General features: G+C 33.7%; 1 protein-coding gene across 1 annotated transcript in view; it reads right to left on the bottom strand.

Annotated features, from left to right (window-relative positions):
- Window positions 1-295: 295 nt before the first annotated feature.
- Window positions 296-12,263, bottom strand: part of PPP4R4 (protein phosphatase 4, regulatory subunit 4) — a gene marked incomplete at its 3' end in the record, with an annotated part of 55,400 nt that continues 43,432 nt past the window's right edge. Inside the window, exons 9-16 of the mRNA XM_009700359.1 lie at window positions 10,898-11,020; window positions 8,276-8,445; window positions 7,096-7,215; window positions 5,158-5,235; window positions 3,572-3,655; window positions 2,090-2,272; window positions 1,225-1,330; window positions 296-443 (exon numbers count right to left, since the gene is read on the bottom strand). Of these exons, the coding sequence (XP_009698661.1) occupies window positions 296-443; window positions 1,225-1,330; window positions 2,090-2,272; window positions 3,572-3,655; window positions 5,158-5,235; window positions 7,096-7,215; window positions 8,276-8,445; window positions 10,898-11,020 (1,012 nt within the window). The remainder of the gene's footprint in view (window positions 444-1,224; window positions 1,331-2,089; window positions 2,273-3,571; window positions 3,656-5,157; window positions 5,236-7,095; window positions 7,216-8,275; window positions 8,446-10,897; window positions 11,021-12,263) is intronic.

Here is a 12,263-nt window from a genome sequence, read left to right as displayed (position 1 = left end):
ATGAAACACTATATTACTGTCTTCTCATCTGTTTCTGGCTCCTCTGCCTCAGTGTTCCTTTCACTCCCAAAACCCGACACTTTCGATCAGTTCCCCAACCACTCAGACTGACATGCTTCTGTGGTTTCCATAGTCCCCTACATCTTTAACACTTTACACTGGTGACCTTGAAGGCTCTGGACCTTTTTACTCAAGTCCCATTGTTTAAACAAGACATAAAACCTGTAACAATATTTCTTAATATATTATTTAAAGCTTTTTTCCTGTACACTGCTACATACTCTTAGTACAGTACCTCACATTTGCCACGGGATCATGTGTAAGTTCAAGCACAGGTAGAAAGAAGTATTTACAGAAGAATGATTTTGAAAACAGTTCCATAATGAATTCACAAGTATCTAAAAAACGAAGTCTGTTCCAATAACTTTTTCCTTGGCCCAGTTCTGAAAGATAACAATCCACAGATATTAAGTTTTCAATGTCAGATAGAAAACATTTCAAAGGTTAACCTTTGACTCAAAGATGATAGTGACACTCATCAAAAGGCACACCTTCTCAGTCTATCTCAATTCTTTCTTTCAATTAAAACCTAACTTTCTGAATTTAGTTATCACTTCTGTCAGTGAGCATTCTTTTTGTAAATACAATCTGTCCCTTTAACTATTTGAAAAAGCAAAAATACCAAGTGTTGAACAAAGCCCTGTATGCTTTTCAAACCATGACATAGGTGTATCAAAATTACTGTATAAACATTAAGGATTGATAATGGGAACTATTCAAACTTCTAACCTACCTTTAAAACACATAGCATAAACCAGAAAGTCAACTTAGGTGACTAACTCACTCATAAATTAATTTCTGAGAACATTTATTCAGCACTACTTATGCTGAAGCCTCTAGAGAATTTTACTTCTACAGAGGAACTCTATTTTGTATATACTTACAGCTAAGCAATTTTGGATTCAAGAAGTAGGGTTGGAGGGGTCTTAGCATATTATAAATTTCCCACATTGCCTCTTTCCCAATTCCTTTGCGTAAGTTTCAGATATATTCCTCACATACGCACAATATGTTTTGCCTGGTGATAATATGAGCAACTGAATGTCTTCTAAGTGTAATCCCTCCAATGATGGCAGGAAGTTACACTGAATAAATATAACCATAAATAGATCTTCAGTCAAAACTAACTTGCATCTCTAAGTAACCAAGGACAAATTATCTTACGTTCAATCAGTTTCTGAATAACCTCATGCCTCTGTTCTTGTTTGCGATTATAACGCAAATAAACGCAGAGAGTTCGAGCAGCTGCTTTTTGGACTGGCAGGACATTCTTGAAAGAAATAAAGGGAACACAATTAAACATATCTGAAGGAACATGACTAAAAACGTATAAAAATTCCAAAAGTAGAAAAAAATAGCTAAAAATTACCCTAACTTAATAAATTTTGAAACAATTGGCATAACGTAAAGGACAATAAAGAAGTTTGGCCAACTTATGAGATACCTACTTCTTTATCTCTTCTGCTTAACTTGTTTATTCAGCTATTTCATAACTGTTTTAAAGTATTCCATGTTTGGAAGGCACCTTCTATATTGCAGATGTTAGAAAATAAAACCTACAACAACTTCTCTTAGAACAGACAGTTTTACTCTTGAATTAATTCAATATAATTTCAGACTAGTAGCTCTAAACAATCATTCATTTTCCGAATAAAGTGTTCTTTCATAAAGAATGGAACACAATGCAAAGTACTGTATGGAATCAGGAAAAAGAAGGCGTATCTCAGAGGAAAAAGTTTTGATTTCCCCCGAAACAAACTGATAATAAGCACAAGGAAAGGAAAGAAGTCTTGGGTGGGAGGAAAAACATGACAATCCGTCAATCCAAATTTTACTACTCAAATGGTGGAGAGTTCTTGGAGCAATTTCTCAGTCGTATATAAAAAACCACAGTCTAATATACCATATGCAATGAGAAACAGTACTTCAAGATTAATATAAAGTACTACACATAGCAAATATCGGATGGTCATTGTTCTAAATAGTGTAAACAAATAAAAACCAACGGGAAAGACAGAGGCAGGCTCACATTTGTCAAAATGATTGTCAACATTCTGTGAAGAAAACGGTAATAAATCTGATCACTTGATATGATATGAGGGAGACATGCATATTTGTGTAGTAACTTCTCATGAGTTCTCCATTTTAAAGAAGTTGCTGCTCTCTGTTCTGCTGTTGTTAATGCAGGAATCAAGTCAGGAATAGACAATAACTAGAAATAAAAATATAAACATTAAAATAATTTTACATCTTCTAGCTGCATGTCATGTTACTATGCCTAAAAAGCACATCACAACAATGTAAGAAGGGAAGAGATTTTAAGGGGTGAATTAATTCCCCTCCTCAGACAGGATCAGCTACACTGTGACCATTTCCAGTAGGTATTAGCCTAACTTGTTCTTAAAAAGCTTAATGAACAAGTTTAAACAATCTCCCTAAGCAGTAAATTCCACTTAACTAGTCAAAAAGCTAGTCCAGTACTTAACTAAATACACTTCCATTTCCAACCTCTCCTCCTGACAAAGAAAAATTAATCACTGTTCTCTTTATAATGCCCTTTTACAGATATGAAGACCATTACAACAACCCTCCTCAGTCTTCTCTTTGTCAAACAAAATTAAATCCTATCTTCCTCATAGCCTCTTAATCTTTGCAGTTATTGTTCTCAGTTCCCTAATTAATTTTAATAGGAATTATACACCTTTTCTCAGTAGGAGGCAAAGACTTTACAGTAGCCAAGATAAATTCTCTTTAGCACTAAGCAAAATGAAACAGACTGCCACACTTGACGTTGCACTTGTTATACATTATATACATTTACAGCTGTAATCATCTGACAAAATCACATTCTGAATTACACTTTCAACTTTCATCCATACAAAAAAATAAACATTCAGTTCTTACATTGTTGTACTATTTCAATTTCTCTATACATTTAGGAAGTATGCTCAAAACAGTATATTGAATCAGGAGATGATCTTTTATGTTCAGTTTTACAGGTGAGGAGTCACTGAATAAACCATCATCCCAAACCATATACAATTAAATCAGCAAAGTTGGGAGTTTAATACAGATCTCCTAAATCCTAATTCAGTGCCTTTACTTCAAGAAATAGGCTTCCTTCTAGCAGAAACCGTGTCTGAAAATGGCAACTCTGGGCAGCTGCCATATCAATATAAAAAAAAAAGTAGGTATTAGCTATCACTCCTTTAGCATGAAACCAAGTTTTGTTTTAAGTTAATGATTGTATTTCAAAATTTGATCTACTTCAGCAAATCTGTGGTTAATTAGAAAAAGAACATGGATAAACTGTTCATTTTTATATTCAGTCTAATCTTTCAAAACCTTTCTTTTTATTTTCAAGTTTATAAAGTCAACAATCAAAAAAAATAGAAACTTTGTGTCTCTCCAAAGTCGAAACTAACCATGAAAGCCTTTTCATACAATATATGTCTGAACAACTTTGCTACCACCTTCATTTAGAGAGAAAATTAAACATGAGCATACCCACCTTGCTTTCTGATCCACTGTTTTCTCCTCCATTAGTCATTAGTTCAAGGATTTCAGGAAGGTGACCTACCAGGGCATCTAACACCTATTTAAAGAAAGGCTGCATGAATGAGGTCTGTAAATTAACTCAATTTTTATCTCTCACCAACATATCCCTGTCGACATCTCTTATGTTACTTTTCTCTGACGTCCACGTTAAAAAAAGCAACACAAAAACAAACAAAAAACCACAACAGAATAAGATGCAATGTATTTGCATTGATCAGGACTGGGATTTAAAGTTGATGTTTTAATGTAGTAAGTTATATAAGTATTATAGGTTTCAGTTTAGGAAAACAAACTATATTTTTGATTTATATGAATGCCACAGTTAATGTTTTTTAAACTATTCACAGCATACAATATTTTAAAATGAACATTCATTCTTAAGAAAGATCTGTATTTCACAGATAATTAAGAGCCTTGACAAACACAAAGAACCTTTTTTTATATTTGTCAGCTGAATCTTAAAAGCAATTTTTCCTGCTTTAAGAAAAACTGTAGTTTATCAATTAAAATAGAATATATAGCTATTAATAGAATAACCCTACTTTCAAATGTTGTAATACTTGAAGTAGTCTAGAAAAGCACATAATTAAATATTTTTTGGTACCAATTCCAACTGAGGTAGTATATAAGAAAAAGCACCAAATATTTTTTATTATTTAGATAACTTTACAGGGTTCCAACCAAGGAACTTTTCAAAATCACCAGCTGCTTCTGAGTCTCAGCTTTCAGGTGCTCAACTTCAGAAATCCTTTAAGATGGGTCAGAATTTCATAAATTATAAGTAGATGTTCTATGAACACTTTTAATTTCCTTGAAAATATCTAACAAAGGGTACCAAAACAAAAAGGAGCATCGGAAAGCAAAACTCAATTTTTCCATGCCATATCCAAAGATCCTACAGAGAAAACAAAAAAGATCAACTATTGGAATAACTAGTATCAGAAGAAATGGTGATTTTGTCTCAAACAAAAATATTCGTCTTTTTTTCAATCCAAAAAAGTCTCACTATATTGTCTGTAATATAGCTAAGTTATTCATGTTTTACGCAGGTTGAAACCATGGGACACTAAACTGTCTCAAACACTCACATGTTCTGTACCAGATCTTGGACTGAAACTCTTTCTATAAATCACGATCTTTGAACCATACACAACTTCTTCATCTTCAATTTGACAAATGAAAATAAAATGAAGCAAGAACCTTGACAGCTATCAATGATTACTTGAATATAGTATCAAAACAAAATCTTTCCACAGAATTTGTAAGGTAATAAATAATATAGCAATTAAAACAATTTAGAATGAATATTTTTAAAAGTTAATAAATTCAGTGCAGGTTTACTAAATTCAAAAACCTTCCTATTTTCCTCCTTTTTATTCACAGAAGGCTGGTATCTTTATGAAGCATCTGTGAAACAGAAGCAAAAGCTCTTGATCATTTCAAACAATTATTCTACTGTCTTATTGCAGAGTTACTAAACATCAAGATAATCTGCCTCAATGTAACAAGCAAAAGAAAGTTCCAATAAAAGTATATTACCTCCAGTGACTCATCCTGTAATAATGTAACCAGTTCTTTATGTATTGTATACACACCCGAATTTAAAAGCTTAGCAACCTAGAAAATGACAGTAAGATGGCAAGATGAAACATTCTTTAGTTCGATGGCACCACAACACGTGCTTACTTTACAGCAAGCATGAAGAATGGATGCAGAACAATTGTTTAATATCAGCCTTCTAAAGCTGTATACTTTCCCACTGATCACATTAAAGATACACCTATATAAAGAATACAAGTCAAGAAACAGGTCTATTATTTAACCATGAAACACGCTTTTGAGAATTAACTCTTATTTCACATTTATCAAAAATTTTTAAGACTGCACTTCAAGGCTAGGAAAATGCCTTCTGGAATATTTAAATGTTGTAATTCATGCTCCTTAGGAGAGTTATCAGTCTGTCTGCTATATAATTTACAAAAGCTAAAATATAAAAACTGGCTTAGCCTGTGCTGGATTTGAAGTCTCCCCAACCTTTCCATCTGAAGTTTTCACTCCTTACTTCTTTGGGTTTTTTGACTGTGATTCATAAGTCACATATACATTTCTAAAAGACACCAGCAGTCCATCTCCACACTGTTAAAAAGGTTTTATGGCAAATATGAGAAAAACTTGAGGAATGAGATTTTTGCCATACAGAATATTTAGGTGATGCTTTTTAATGGTTTTCTTTATTTATATAAGCCAATTGAAAATAATACCTTACTTCCAATCAAGATGAAGCTTTAAGGAAATGGCTACAGGGAGTTTATTTAAAAAAAAAAAAAAATCCACCTAGCAGTGAATGCCATAAATCACTCATTTTTGGCTGTCACATGGTTGCCTAGTTATGGTGTTAAAATTAAATCAACCAGCACTAAATGTACATTCAGACCAAGGTATATTTTTACAGGTTTTTTTAAATGAGCTAAAATACTTTGCTTATATTCATGCAGTACCTTAAAAGCGTTACATATTAAACACTAAATTTTATGTAGAATTAGATCCTAATTTTACAATTTCAGCAATTACCTTGGATTATCGTTCATTAAGACAAAGCATCAATAAGTAACAAGAACTGGAAATCCATCCATCTTTCTTATAACGGTGGAAATAAAGCCATTTATGCCTCTACTAGTGATTTAAATGCTTTCAGCACGCTGCTTAAATTACCAATTTCCCCAGCAACAAAATGGGATAAAAAGCTAGCTTGAGGACTGAAATACAAGAACTCTCAGTAAAACATTACGAAAACTTTGAAGATCTCCCTATACGGGTTACTGTAACCTGGAGAGAGTGTATTTTCATTTCTGGAATTCACACCACATAGCTAATAAGATCTATGCAGTTGTAAATTTTTTAAACTTTTATGAAAATAATACCGCAGAACTGTACAGTGTAAACTGAACACAACAATAAGAATATGTATGCTTTTACACCTGCATAATTTCCAAGTAGTTTCATATTAAATTGAGCATCTAACTTCGATTTGATCCATACAAATATTCCCCACAGAACACCAGCATACACCAAACTGTACAGTTCTAAGGTTTTCAGGACCAGAAGTGGCAAGTTCCTTTCTCCTGTCTGTCTCGTCAATTTCTAATAGCATTTAAAACCTTCAAATATTGTAATGACTACAGTTGCTTATGTTTGTGGTACTAGACCATCATAAGTTTCTTCTAGCTTTTGCTTCTTAAAAGCTTACGTAGCAGTGGGCTCTTATAGCCAAATGTCACATAATTTAAATAGAGTAATGTGTGTATATGGGCTATATAGAGAGGTTAGAAGGGACTGAACACCTTTGACAAACTAAATCGTTTCAACAAGTTTTCTCAAGTCTTTTTATTTTGGTTGAACAGTCACAAATGTAAGCTTAAAGAAGAAAATCTAAAATAAAAACGTATAAGTATTAACAAAGAACTGTTGTAGACTTACTTCATAGAAGCTTATGGCCATAGTATATCTGACAGGAACTTCAGGATCATGACAAAGGCAGAAGAATATAGAATATAGTTCTAAATGGAAGTTCTTTGGATCCACAAAAACAATCATGGCCTGTGGAAAAATAGTCTTTTATTAACTGTATAGCTAAAGGACTATACTATCAGAGATTATCAGATGAAAACACCAGTTACAACCAGCAAAACACTTGGGAGGTAACAGGTTGTGATTTTAAAGAGAAAGAGTGGCATTTTTGATAGCCGTGTCAAAACACAGGCACCAGACAAATTCTGGAGTTGAAAACTAAACTGGATTTACATATCTTCCAGACATGCTGCAGGCTTTTTTCCTGAGGACATCAGTTAAAACCACAAGATATAAAATCTTAGTTTTATAAATATTGTTAATGTTTCCATACACTAGTGGAAGTTGCAACTGGAGACTTCAAAAGCAAAGTACATTTTAGCAAGCAGCAAAGTACGCATCTGAATTTCAACATAATTTTGTGTGTACATACCTTGGTTTTGCTCAAATAAACCAACAGATGTGTACCTACATACAGGGTGTTTGTCTTTAAAAGGTAGAATAAAAATAACTGTCTACTGGTTTTTGGTACAAACATTTTCTTTAAATATAAATGCAGAATGTCAAAATACAAAGTAGATTTATAGAAATACGAGTGCTAAGTTTAAAGACCTCAGATAAACTTGAAAAGACTCTTTGTATTCAGGCAGGAACATGACTGAAAACATGAATCTAACCATTCAGATTCAATCTTCAGCTCCCTAGAATGGCATGACACACTGCAAACACGAAAACCTAGCTTTGACTGATTTGAAGCTGGAGACTCTGTTTCACAGCCATTTTCTCAAAGTCTTTATGCTAAGAGTTTGGAGAAAATGTGTAGGAAAATGAGACCAGTAACCTCCCAGAGCAGCACTTGCTCGTTCAAAACTTGCCAATAATTTTCTGAGACTCTGCAAAGAGGAATCCTTCCTGTTAACTCTTTTGGACAACCTCTACTTTAAGTCATTAACTTGAACTTTCCAGGAGAGAGCTAGAATCTAGCTAACAATGTGCAATTTGAGAATAACTTCTCTATCACTCATGCTGTCCTATTTAGTGAACTATATGCATGACACAAATTACCTAACCTTAAATTAATGTTACTTACTGGAAAATTGTAAGCACAGTTCTTCCTCACAGAAATATACTTCTTTTCCTGTTCCAAAGTTTGAAGCTGTAGTTGATTATCATTGTGTCCATTTTCCTGCTGTAAACCCAGTGTGGAAAGCTTCTTATAGAATTCCAAAAACCGTAAGTGCTGTTCAGGAGTAAAAATGCCTCAAAAAAAAAAACCAAAACCCAAACACAAAACAAAACAAAAACCAAAATGAAAACCAACCACACTTTACTTTCCTCGTTACAAATGTTATTAATAATGTCCCAAAACAAATCTCATTTACAAATCTATCAAATATGTCATTTTTATCCCTCCTCCCTCTGCCTTGAGTCTAGCAGAATATCATCAGTACACATTATACAGAAAAAGTGACTACAGAAAAATGACAGCTAACTATAACAGAGTGAATCTTAATTTCTGTTTACATAATTCTTGAAATACTCAGGATTTTAACTGCAGGATTGTGAATATATTTATTTGTTTCACTAATATTGGTTTCTTCTTGATTACATTTTTAGATCTTTATGGAATTCAGTCACATGAAGAACGCATGCCTGCAGAAAGTTGAATTAGGCCACGTTGCTACAGATAATAAAGAGGTATAAGAATAAAATCAGAAAACTCAAAAACCAAACTGGAATGCAACTAGCAAGATTACTTCAAAAATTACAAGTCATTTTAGAAGTACTTTAGTAATAACAGAACAATCAAGAAAAGGCTCAGTTTTCTACTCGAGAGAGAAAACTATCAGTGTTTGGTATCAAGAAGGCTGAAATGCTTAATGCTTTTCTCTTCTTTCTCAAGTTTCATTAGTATCATCAGGCTCAGTACAATTAATAAGTAAAGATCCAAGTTTTAAGCAGAGAAGGAACCAGTCAGTTCCTTCTGAATACTCAAACATGAGAGGTTTTCAAAATGTGCAAGGTCAGATGTGCTTCATTCCAGTATCCAAAAGTATTTAAAATACCAGCTGCTGAAATCTTAAATAAGGGAGATATCAGAATGGAAAAGGGCTGAAGTGGTACTGATACTTAATAGTTGGAGGGGAAGGACAAGCCGTGTAATTACAGATCAGTCAGTTTCACATTTTTGAAAAAATCTGAACAAAGAAATCAAAACAATCTACTTGTAAATACTGAAAAGAAAACAAGAAAATGAGTAGCTGCCAACATGGCAAAGGCAAAAAATTTATCAAAGATTCCATTCCCTTCTAGCACTGGATAACAGGACCTGTGAATACAAAAGAGGCAATAAAGGTCATGTTTTTCACAAGCAAAATAAGGGATCAGGAAAGAGAGATGAAAAACTATAAAAGTGTTGCAAAATTGCTTGGAAAAACAGTTAAGAGCAAGTTACCCATGGTTCACTGACAAGACAGGCAACTGTATAAAGAAAGGTCTATCCTAGTTCCGGTACTATTCAGTATTTTCATTGGTTTTCTGGATGTTGGATTAGAGACTTTGTTTATTCAATATTCTGATAACTTCAGCCTAGGAGGAAGGCTGCTTATTCTTCAGAAGATAGAGTTTAAAATGATCTTCAGAAATTGGACATATGGTCTTAAAAAAAAAAGGCACTTCATAGGCTGCACTTGAACAAATAATGTCAAATTGTTGCAAAAAAGGGCTGGTTTTTATACCAAAAAACGTAAACAGCAATATACCTTGCAAGACACTTGAAGTAACCCTTTCACTTTGTTCAGCTCTCCTAAGGCATAACTCTTAAAGAAAAATATAAACTTGCAAGACGAGTTCAGATGTGAAAAGATAGCAGCAATTAAAGCCATTCAACCAAGAGAAAGGACGACTGGGGAGACATGATAAAAACAGGATGGACTGTTCTAGTTCTATGTTTCTGTAAATAAGTTTGACACGAGAACAGTCCTTTTGAGTTATTTGTAGTGAAGCAGCAGTCACTTTGATAGTCTCTAACATGATCGTAAAGGATCATTTTAAAAATCTGTAAGAAAGATCAAAGGGTTTAAGAGTCTAGGGGGAAATTATAATGTAAAACCATGATTCTGTGCTGTTCCTCCCCAGGTAAGCTCTGTGTAGAGGGTATATGGTGGGCAGAATGATCAAGGAAAGATCTGCTGTGCTCATGTGAAAACCACAAAAATTATGGGTACAGATTTGGCCTCAAGCTGCAGCTGGGACTCCATATGTCATTAGGTCTCTTTTCTCCCCTGAAGTTCTTTATAGGCCATACTCCCTCCTGTGCCTCAAAAAGGATATCAAGCACAGAAGTGAACATAGATAGTTAACATCACACTGTGTTTTCAAAGATTTTTAGTTTCAGAGATTCAGTCATCCAACTCAAAAGCTGCAGAATATCCAAGAAGCAATCAAAATAAATCAAACCAATAAACACAAATCACCCTGTTTCCATCTCTGTCCCTGTCTAAACATAAAAGAAACCAATAAACACTCAAAGAGGAAATTCACAAAATCTAATATTTTTCCAATAGATGATATCAGACATTTACTTCCATATTTCCTTTCCTGTCACTTCATTTGATACATTCAAATCTGGATATTTTCCAAGGGCTTCAAATTATCCATTCCTCCCTCATTTTTAAGATTTTTTTTTTTTTTAAAGAACATTAAATCATACCATATAATCCATTACACAGTTTCCCTAAATGGAAAGATAAAGAAATTAGGATAGATTCATCTGCTTTGAAGGATTTTTCACAGAATGATTTCACTAAGGGGAGCACAGTTTGACTCCTATCATCTGAAAAACAAAAGAAATTTTTAACGTTAGTGATTTGTCAACATCTAGAAAAGAGCACAGAGAATGGACTTCCAAAATAAGTTATGAAAAATCTCATTTAACATGCTCAGGAGTATTTTGGCAGGCATTCACTGGAGGAAGAAAACAAGAGGTACAGAGAATGAAGGACATACTACTGTAACACAGGTCCTAAATTTTAAAACCTTACCCGTTTTCTCTGCTTGTTTTTAGGGAAAAGGCATCCCCCAGTAAAGGATGAGACAGAATAAATGAACAGTCACTAACTTCTCCATTCACTAAGAATACAGGGAGAGAAAGAATACTGCAGTACTCCTACAATAAGATTTCCTACAATAGTGGGAATACAGGGGGAGCAAAACCAAACATGTCCGTGATAGTAAAAAGAAAAATCTGGATATGCTGGAAGTGAGGGGTTTTTTCAACCTGCTGATAAGAGTAGGTTGAAAAATCTTTTGGTAAACAATAAATTCACAGGGAAACAAAATAATTAAGGGCAGAGGAAAGAAGTGAAATCATTTAGAAATTAAAGTCAAATCCAAGCACTCTGCCCCCTTATAAAATAAAGGAGCAAATATGCAAAGAAATTTATGTGTTCTGCTTTGTTTTAAATAAAACCATTGTATTTCAAAATGTTCAAGTTTTAAAGGCACTAGGATTTTTTTAATGGTAGATCAACACCAAAATTCAGCAAATAATTATGGCTGAACAAAATACTTAGGTTGACCTGAAGAAATATTTTCGTACTGTGGGAAAGAAACCCTAGGATATAATTTTGGGTCATCTACCTTCAAAATGTTCATTTTCTAGTTCAGCCTCGAAACCAAAAACTACATAAACCAAATTTCCAGAAAGACATTCCCCTTACAAACTTGTAAATAAATGCTGATTGTTTTCTCTAAGCTTTTTTCAATAACTAAACGCAGTAGTTACAGGAACTGGGGAGTGAGGGAGGAAGAGTGAAGACTTAGAGGTGTAAAGAGAAGAACAAACTTGCTAGCATCAATGCAAAGGCTCAATAATTTGAAAATTAACCTACTATCATACCTACTGATATAAATACTAACTGCCAAAAAGTCCATTTAGGGTATTCTCCCAACTATCTTATTTCTTTATGTATTCCTCCATATGGATTATATGCAATCATATATTTTAGTAATTCACTACCAAGTTCCTGTACAGTAAATATTTGCTCCTCACTTTTGTATCAGGAAGGAGTAGTAGA

The sequence above is a fragment of the Cariama cristata genome, unplaced genomic scaffold (assembly GCF_000690535.1).
Source record: "Cariama cristata isolate BGI_N322 unplaced genomic scaffold, ASM69053v1 scaffold11545, whole genome shotgun sequence".
Lineage (NCBI taxonomy): Eukaryota > Metazoa > Chordata > Aves > Cariamiformes > Cariamidae > Cariama > Cariama cristata.
The sequence above is the reverse complement of the archived record's forward strand: the minus strand, read 5'-3'. Positions and strand labels throughout refer to the sequence as shown.